Consider the following 9,573-nt stretch of genomic DNA (forward strand, 5'->3'; position numbering starts at 1 on the left):
TTTGAGGCTCATTCTGAAAATGAGAGCGAATCTGGAGGCTTAATGAATCTCAGTCTTATTTTGCAACTGCGCATTGCTGTCAAAGACCGAGGCAGGGCCGGGCACGACCCGCTCAGCCGCTGGCCTGGGGACCGTGTCACTCCCATCCTTTTTTCTTAAACTTTTGGCTGAAACCTGACGGGGGGGCATGGGGCACGGGGCCGCTGTCCAGGGGGGCCGGCTCTGCCCCGCAGCGTGGCCCGCCTCCCGCGGCCCCCGCGCGCCTTCCCGCGCTCGGCCCCGCGCGGGCCCCGCCCCCTTGCCCACATTAGGCTCGCCCGCTTTGCACGCCGCGCCTCATTGGCGCTGGGGGCGTGGCGGGAGGCGGTGACGCGCGGCGGTAGGCGGGGTCTCCGCGCGGGGCCGCGCCGCTCGGGGCGTGTGCGCGCTGCCGCTCCGCTCCGCGGCGGGCGGGGCGTGTTGCCGCTCGGCCGGCCCCGCCACCCGCCCCGCCTCCCGAGGCATGACACGCCGAGCCGCCGGCGAAGCCCCGCTTTAATTGAGGCCGCCGGGATGGGGCGCACCGCGTAGGGCAGAGCGGGGGCCGCCGCGCTCCGGGCCGCAGGCAACGCGAACCCACGGCCGTGCAGAGCGGCGCCGCGTCCGGCACAGCGCAAGCCCATCCCGGCCCGGGGGGGAGCAGCCGAGCGGGACCGCGTCCGGCCGCCGCGTGGGTGGCCGGTGGGCCGGGCGCTGGCGGCCGCCGCTGCCGAGCCCCATGAAAACGCAGGTCTGGGGGAGCTCCCCGCGGGCGCCCATGGCTGCGGCGATGCCGTGCAAGAGCGCGGAGTGGCTGCAGGAGGAGCTGGAGTCGGGCGGCGGCCGCTCGCTGCTGCTGCTCGACTGCCGCCCCCACGAGCTGTTCGAGAGCTCGCACATCGAGACGGCCATCAACCTGGCCATCCCCGGGCTCATGCTCCGCCGCCTCAAGAAGGGCAACCTGCCCATCCGCTCCATCATCCCCAACCACGAGGACAAGGAGCGCTTCGTCAAGCGCTGCAAGGCCGACACCGTGCTGCTCTACGACGAGGCCACTGCAGACTGGCAGGACGGCGGCGCCGCCACCTCCGTCCTGGGGCTCCTGCTGCAGAAGCTGCGCGACGACGGCTGCAAAGCCTATTACCTAAAAGGTGAGGTGCCCCCCCCACCCTTCAGCCCTATCCGGTTTTCGCAGTCCTTGTCCATGTGTCCGTCCCTGCCCCCTAAGCATCCCCCGGCCGGAGGTGGTTGGGTTGGTTTGCTTCCTCCCTCCACCCTCCCCTTGCCTGATTTATTTTTATTCTTTTATATATTTATTTTTCTCCCCTGCATCCCGCTTTAATCCCCCGCACAAAATGGTTGCAGGCTGGAAGCGGCCGGGAGCGCCCCGCTTCTTCCTGCGTCGGCTCCCCGGCAGCGGCGGCAGTGAGCCCCCGACCCCGCCGCCGGGGCAGCCCCCCCCAGCGCTGCCCTGTCCCAAGCCGACCCCGGCTGGGCACCGCCGCCCCCCCTGAGGCGCCCCTCGCCTCCGCTCCCCGGAGGGGCCTTTCGGGGGCTCCCGGCGCCAGGCTCCTCTCCAGCCCCTCCGGGAGGGATGGACAGATGGGGGGGGAGGGGGAAAGAGAGCACAGCCCCCCCTCTTTTATTTTTCTTCCCGGCTCTATCTCCGAAAAAGCGGGCGCTTGGGTTTTTCTCCCTCTTTCGCTGGAAATGCCGGCGGGGCTGGGAGGGGGCAGCGCGGCTGCTCCCCCGGGGCCGGGCGATGGAGGAGCGGGGACCCGAGCCCTGCACCCCGCACATCGTGAGCGCTGGGGTGTTCTTATGGTTTTGGTGTTGTCTTTTTTAAGGGAAGGGTGTTTTTTGTCCGTTTTGAAAGATCCCAGCAAGTCTCCGCAGCGGGCTGAGCAGAGCCCACAGCTGGGCTGCTGGGACCCTTCCCATCCTCCCAGCGCTCCCAGTCCGGTCGCTGGGTGGCGGGTTTGAGGCAGAAATAACAGGAGAGCGGAGGTGGTGGGGGGAGAGTGGTGGAGAAAGTTACCGCTCGCAGCCCTGTGAAAAACACTGCTGCTCCTTGGTAGATCCTTTTCGGGTAGCCGGGGGAGCCCCGGTACGGGGTTGGGGTGGCAGGGGGACAGGCAGGTGTTTGGGGACCAGCCTCCGGGGCTGAGCTGCCTGCACAAGCCTCCTCCAAAGGTAACGGGGCAGGGAGGGAGGGGGAAGCCAGGCCCCAAGCACAGGGTTTGATCCCACTTTCTCACCCATCCCTGTGCTTCCCACCCGCGCCGGTGGGTGAGTCCTCCACCCCATCCTGGTTTGGGGTCCCGATGGGCTCCGTTGCACCTTCGCTTTGTCTTCTTGATTCTCTCCCTCTTGTCCTCGTCCTCGGCAGGAAAGAGCGGCTTTGAAGTTACTCCTAAGCTGTCCCCGATGGGCAGGGGAGGAGCTGAGTCCCTTTCTCTGCCTTTTTCTGGGAGCCTCGGTGGGAAATGTTTCCAATTAAAATTCCAAAATGGCTCCTCGGCGCTGTCTGGCAGCGCCGGGGGGAGGAGGAGGATGAGGACGAGCCTTTTTCATGAATGGATGTGGCAGGAGCTGTCTGTCCTGCTCAGTGACCCTGCCACAACCGCCGAACCCACTAACAAAGTTTCCAGGAGGCCTTTCTAATTAAACCATTTGTCAGTGTCAGATACTGATGGCTGAGCTCCGGTTTAATATTGCCTGGAAAGGAGGTAGATTGGTGGGGTTTTTTGGTTCCTTGCCTCTGGCATCCTTCCCAAACTGTTGAGCTGAGGAGCTGGAGAAAAGGTCTGAGGGGCAGACATGAAGGGCCCCATCGCTCCTCAAGCCTGCTGTGGTTTGGGTGAAGAGCAAACCTGTGACACCGCTCTCTCACCAAATGTGTTTGTAGTGATAAAATAGGTGTGAGGATCGCTCTTTGGCAAAACTTACGACCTTTTTTTCCTGCTTGAAGGTGAATTATTTTGTTGGGTTTTGGTGCCTGGGCTGGGTATGTGGTGGTTGTTCTTGCTTTATCTTTTGAGACACAGATACTTTTGTGCTTCTCTGTCTAGGTGGCACAATAGCTCTTGCCTAAACAGCGCCAGATTCTTATTTCCGAGAAGCTAAATGAGAAGAGATTGTCTCTTGCCATTGATTTTATTTTTCAATGTTTGTTTCTTTTGCAAGTGAGATTTGGCCCCTATTTTTCACAAGTAGTATAGAACTTTGTAAGAAATTCTCTTTGGTTTCTCCGGACCTGTTTGCCCAGTAACAGTCTGCCCAAGGAAGATGAGGGAGCAGGGAGATGCCTTTCTTGGCATGAAATTGAAGATACACCAACTTTTTAACTGGCAAAGGCTTGCTAAGCAACATTCGCACGTGTTCAGTTAGAAGGATTTCCCATTCTGAAGAATAAAACATGTTTTTCTCTCTGTTTCTCCCCTTCCCTCTCTCCTTCCCCCTTCCCAGGTGGGTTTAACAAGTTTCAGACTGAATACTCGGAGCACTGCGAGACGAACCTTGACAGCTCCTCGCCCAGCAACTCTCCCCCGGCGTCGGTCCTTGGCCTGGGAGGGCTGCGGATAAGCTCTGACTGCTCGGATGGCGAATCCGACAGGGAACCCAGCAGTGCCACGGAGTCGGATGGGAGCCCCATCCCGAACAATCAGCCTGCCTTTCCAGTCCAGATCCTACCTTACCTGTACCTGGGCTGTGCCAAAGATTCAACCAACTTGGACGTCCTGGGCAAATATGGCATTAAATACATCCTGAATGTGACTCCCAACCTGCCAAACATGTTTGAGCACGATGGAGAGTTCAAGTACAAGCAGATCCCCATCTCAGATCACTGGAGCCAGAACCTCTCGCAGTTCTTTCCCGAGGCCATTGCTTTCATTGGTAGGTAGTTGGCAGAACATCTCTTTTCGTACTCACCGCTTGGGAATGTGGCAAGCCGCTTCCCAGGGCTTGTTGCTCGTCTCTGGCCTCACCTCTCTGGGACACAGCATCAGCGCTAGCTTAGCAGCTGGGCGTCACGCTGCCAAGGTGACACTTCTGGTGCGTGTCACCCAGGCTGGGTTCAGGAAGGCTTCCCCTTCCGAAATTCGTCCCCCTTGCAGCACTTCAGCTAGGTTACCTGCAAGTGGCAGGACTGGCCCCGCGGGCCGCGGCCCTGCTGTGTCTTGCCCTTGTATGGGGATTCGCACTTGAGTGAGATGGCTGCACCCAGGCGCTGGGAGCTCCTCCACCTGATTTGCTGGGAGGAACGAGTGTTGATGGGAGTTGCGTTAATGTGACTGTTGCCAGCAATTCCTTAGCCCCAAGTGTGGTTAAAATCTAGGGAGGGGGGGAATGTTTTCTTTTCCTGAGGGGATTTGCTAGTCTCATTGTGATCCTGCTGTAAGTTGCCCTAGCATAACTAACTCCTTGTATGGATACTTCTCCTAAGGTAAGTGTCAACACAATGAGTTAGTGATTATAATTACACTGCAGAGCTCAGCTGGAAAAACTGCTGTGCAGACAGCCCCAAGACTGCTCTGGCTGGACGTGGGGAGCGGTGCAGAGGGTAGATCTATTCTCCCAGGCTGGTGTTGACTTTGAAAATTGCTTCTTCTTCTGTGAGAAGTGGCTGTCGGACTGAATAGGGATGTACACTTCCAGCATGACCTGTGCTGCCTGCTGGTGACGGTTGTTAGTCTAATCAGTTCCGATTTATGGGGGCTGACTGGCACAGGTAGTCATTACTACCTGTTAACTATAAAAAGCCCTATGGCTTCAAGTCTGGTTAAAAACATTGGTGTAGGTAAAGGCGATGGGGCCTTTGCCTTCAGACTGAAATCTGCGCAGCCTGTTTCCATGCTGCCTTTTTGTCTCCCATTTTGGACCTTGCTGCGTGCGCTTTCTCTCTGTGCTGTGACACCTGAAACAGGGCAGAGCAGTCCAGGTCCCTGTCTGCTCTTCAGCTGTCGGAAACCCTGGTTCCCACGCACTCTCCTTTGCCCCCAGCTTCTGTCCTCTAGTGATGTGACCATGGTCAGAAGCAGCTGCTTCAGTGTGGCAGCAGGGACGTGTCTGATGCCCCATCTGCGCTTCCCGCACGGAGCGTGGTGTTAAACATCAGGGGTGAGGTGCGGGGTCCCTGCTGGCGTGTGGCATTTGTGATCTGTCTGCTCCAGTCAGACGATGTCCCTGTGAACAGAGCACCGTGCTTGTGCTTTCCAGTTAATGACAGGAAATGGAGGATTACCTCACTCGAAAATCGAACACCAAGAAATGCAGTGCAGGTCAGATGAAAGGCAAAAACGTCTCAGAAAAATGTCGAACGGAGAGAAACTGGGTATGCTGGGGGGTGATTGCCTGCTGTACTGGAAATTCTTGCCTGGTTTTGGAGGCTGGGGCAGAAAACCTGTTGTGGCTTGGGTCTGGGTTTTGCTTTTTGCCTGCGTCTTCTTTGCCCTTCTCTGCGCTCGTGGTGCCAGAGTGTCTCTTACCTCCAGCTTGGCTTGAGGATCCTCTCTCTCCTGCCACCTTCTCTCTCCCCGCCAAGCTCTCAGTCAAATGACTGACTTCAAATGGGGCTGCTCAGAAGTAAGCAGCGCTGGGTACTTGCATGTATTCAGTGCTCTCGGCAGCATGTCCCTGCTTCAGCACTAAGATGTCAATTCATAAAGGGATCACGCTGTTCCGGCTGTGCAAGAGACAATGAGTGTGTGTGTGCTTTTCAGTCGGTGGCAAGGGAGGGGAAATTTTGTCACTGTTCTCTCGCCATTTTTTGGTCCAGCCTGCATTCCTGCTCTCTGCTACCATTCATCCTGAGAGTCTCTTCCAACACAAGCGCTTGTTTGTAGTGAAGTGCATTTCTGTCGATCCTAAAGAACAATTTAACAATAAGGGAAGTTCCTGCACTTCAGACTCTGCTTAAATTGGCTTCGACTACATTCAGATAACTTTCTAGTGGGAGGAGGATAAGAACAGCGTAAAAGAACAGCTTGTGTGGTGCTGGGCTGTGGCCTCGCATCACGTGCGCAGCCTTCCCCAGGTAGCTGTGCTGAGGTGGGTCGCTATGCCTGACCATCAGCATCTCCCTGGAGTGTTTGTCTCCAGCTCCACCTGCCTTTTGTGGGTTACTCCATTTCTCTGTTTGAATAGAAGGTATTGATGCTCCCTAGACAAGGGATGTGTTGCCAGGCTTGATTAATACTTCTCAAGCACATGAGATGTTCGGTCTTGCTGTGCGGAACAGGGATGTGCAGCTTCGCCGTGTAGTGGGGATATCTCCGGAGCCCTTTGGGGAGAGATGTGGATGTCAAAGGGACATGAGATGGTGTCACTAGGAGCAGGGCATCCAGTTCTGGCAGTTGTCCTGGTCCTCGGAGCCTGCAGCTGCCACCTGGCCCTGCTCCAAAGCTGTGCATTTTTGGTGCAGAATAATAGACACCTCCTTCCCCTTGTCTTGTTTCAGATGAGGCCCGTTCCAAGAAGTGTGGGATCCTTGTTCACTGCCTCGCTGGCATCAGCCGCTCTGTAACAGTCACCGTCGCCTACTTGATGCAAAAACTCAACTTGTCCCTGAATGATGCCTATGACTTTGTGAAAAGGAAAAAATCCAACATTTCCCCAAACTTTAACTTCATGGGCCAACTCCTGGACTTTGAGAGGACTCTGGGACTCAACAGCCCTTGCGACAACCGCTCGCCCAGTGAACAGCTCTACTTCACCACCCCCACCAACCACAACCTCTTTCAGCTGAACACTCTGGAGTCCACATGAAGGGGAATCCACCTGGTCGGGAACTCGAGCATTGAATCGCTTCTCTTGAGCATTTCAACTCTTACAAAAACATCTGTCTTGCCAGGCAGCTCTGGAACAACTCGCTTCTCTGGGCAGAGGTGCCTGATCGCTGCTTTAAGAAGGCTAATGCTGATCATTAGTATCCTGATCAAAGTGGTTTGAAGAGGTAGTCTTTTTACAGGGGGTTATTTAATACGGGCGATGTTACAGCGTTTTGAACGCAGCTGTTACCGGCAATAACCGCTTTCCTGGGTGCATTGGGACTGTCAGAACACGCACACGTGTGAAGAGCTACCAGGGGTTAGCTTGCTGTGGAAAGCGAGGAGATTTATGCACTTGGAAACCTTGAACAAAAGGTGTTGGGCCAAGACTGTTTTAAAACCCAAGTTTACTTTTTTTCTTGATTTTAAAAAAAGAAAAGGTAGATCTTACTCGAGCTTTGGGTTCAAACTCTTTTTAAATATGTAAGTTCCTGACTGTTTGTACAGACGAGGTTGCAAAACCAGTATTTTATTCTGTTTCTTGTTTGATCATTTATTATTTTTTTTAATCAAATGTTTATATTGACCAAATGCATTTTGCACACTTTGTGAAGCCTTGGTATGTCCTGGCATATTACTGGGTACTCCAGAGAGAGATACATGCTGCTGCTGTTGTTGTTAGCATCTGGTAGGAAGCTTTGTTCTGTGTGAAGGCCAGTTGGGCTTAAACGCAACCCCTTCACCACTCCTGCACTCACAATCACAACCTCTGCACTGATTCAGCCAAGGTGACTAAGCCGCAAGCTTTTTTCTTTTTATTTTTTTTTAATGCCACCCCTGCCAAAAATACTGTTTGCTATTGCCAGAGGTAAAACTCCTGTAGCCTCCAGAGTTAGCAGAAGCATGTCTGAGCCCGGCTTCGTTCTTTGCTGCCTGTTGACTGACTTAACGTCATCCAGCTGGCCCGAAACCATCCCAGCTTCCCGCGTACGGAAGGTAGCGGCGATGTTGGCGTTTCTTGTGCACACTTGATCCTTTCCCACGTGTGCGGGGTGGAGGGGGAGCACGGCGAGCGCCCGGAGCAGAGCGAGGATTGCGTAGCGGGATGGGACTCGATCGTCACGCGTGGAGCGTGTGAGCGGAGGGAAGAGATGTGGAAGTGATGAGAAGAGTGTTGTAACAGAATTTTTATATATATATATATGAATATATATATTAACTGGCAAATTCTGCAATGATTGGAGCTTTCAACAGAGCTTCTGATTCTTTTTTTTTTTTTCTTCCTCTTTCGAATAACTTTATGCCGTGCCTTCTATTCTGAGAAGACTTGTTGATATTTCTGGCTAGTGTTTGGCGAATACCTTATAGCAAGCCGGGAGGGGAGGAAGTGGTAATAATTTCTGGGAGGAGGGCAGAACGGATTTGGAGATTTCTTTATTGGCTGCAATGTAGTCCCTCCTTTCTCCCCCCCTCCCTGTCCACTTTAACTCTCCTGTAACTGAAAAGAAAAGAAAAAAAAAAGCCACGGATTTTTCTAAATATCCAGTTTTTTGTACTTTTTTCAAGAAAAAGAAAAAAAATGATTAAAAAAAAAAATCTCCATCTGGAGGAATGTTTGATGCTGTCATATCCTGAAACCGTTCTTTTTGTTAAAGATGTTACCAGAATGTTGGAATGAGCTTCTCTTTCTTGTTTTCTGGTTGTTTTTTGTTTGTTTGTTGGGTTTTGTTTGCAACAATGTTGGGATCGTGGGTCATTGGAAGGGAGAATGGGCATAAGTATGGTTGTGAGTGAGAAAATTGAGAATATCTTAATTGCATCTTACCTCATGGAGGAATTAATTTTTTTTCAGGGATTTTTTTGACAGTGCATCTGTATTGCATTACAGCTTAGCTGGTTTGTAAAGGCTTCCTGTGCTGTTAGTGGTCTTTCTTCTTTAAGGAAAAAAAAACCAAGATGCATCTTCTGATTAGTACAAATGAGAGCTTGTTAGTGAGGAATGGTTCTGCTTTCTGAGTTATGAAGGAAAATTAGTGACCCTATATATTCTGATCCAATATTGGGACTTTGTTTATATTGCAAATAAATATTATTTTTTCTTTAAAAATGATGTTTGTGTCAGATGCTTGTCTAGCCTCTGCCCGTATAAGGGCACGTTGCTCTTATCCGTTTTTTTATGGTCAATTAGTATTCTTCTGTGACCATGAAGAGCATTTGCTGGGCAGTGTTCAAGTGTGGTGTTTGGTTTCATGCACAGCTTAATTTTTAAGACCTGTGGTAAAATGGAGAAGGGGAGGCGGGAGGGCGAGGAGAGGGATATGGGGTATTGGATAAACCGGAGAACAAAGAACAGATTGAGAATGGGACCAGCTTTGACCCCAGCCATTCCTCTGCACCGAAAATAAATAGATAAACTAAAGACACTTTTGTTCGCTGTTTTAAGTGGGGCCTACAGAAGCATGGTGAGGCCTTGCCTACCACTGTAGTGACAGCGGAGTTTATTTCAGTAGGAAAGCAAGAATTTGTGGCCTTGGGGGCAGCCACCTGATGGCTTCTGGGTGTCACAGAGAGCAGGAGCCACCTCTTGCACTCTCAGGTGGGGCCAAGCCCTGGCTGTAGTGTCACACCCGGGCTGTGCTGTCCCCCTGTGCTCCCTGGCCGTGGGTGCAATGGGTTTATGGGAAACCGGAGGGGCTGGTGAGGATGCTTTAGGGTGAAATGTGGCTCAGAGTGTGAGAGTGCAGCCCAGCTGTGGTCCCCACGCCGCTGCTGGTTGCGAGGCAGG

The 9,573-nt window shown here is 53.3% G+C and overlaps 1 protein-coding gene across 1 annotated transcript; it reads left to right on the plus strand.

The window, feature by feature from the left end:
- Positions 1-549: 549 nt before the first annotated feature.
- Positions 550-8,898, plus strand: DUSP7 (dual specificity phosphatase 7). Its single transcript, XM_082059849.1, has 3 exons — positions 550-1,169; positions 3,487-3,915; positions 6,479-8,898. Exons 1-3 carry the CDS (start codon positions 758-760, stop codon positions 6,784-6,786), a joined length of 1,149 nt encoding a protein of 382 aa, XP_081915975.1. The 5' UTR covers positions 550-757; the 3' UTR covers positions 6,787-8,898.
- Positions 8,899-9,573: the final 675 nt, after the last annotated feature.

Source organism: Streptopelia decaocto (genome assembly GCF_964273445.1).
Source record: "Streptopelia decaocto genome assembly, chromosome: 8".
Lineage (NCBI taxonomy): Eukaryota > Metazoa > Chordata > Aves > Columbiformes > Columbidae > Streptopelia > Streptopelia decaocto.

Bases quoted from the DNA above. Each gene is read 5' to 3' on its own strand.
- DUSP7 (XM_082059849.1), top strand. From the start codon at position 758: ATGAAAACGCAGGTCTGGGGGAGCTCCCCGCGGGCGCCCATGGCTGCG. The intron at 1,170-3,486 runs GTGAGGTGCCCC...CCCCCTTCCCAG, and splicing joins CAAAGCCTATTACCTAAAAG to GTGGGTTTAACAAGTTTCAG. The intron at 3,916-6,478 runs GTAGGTAGTTGG...GTCTTGTTTCAG, and splicing joins CGAGGCCATTGCTTTCATTG to ATGAGGCCCGTTCCAAGAAG.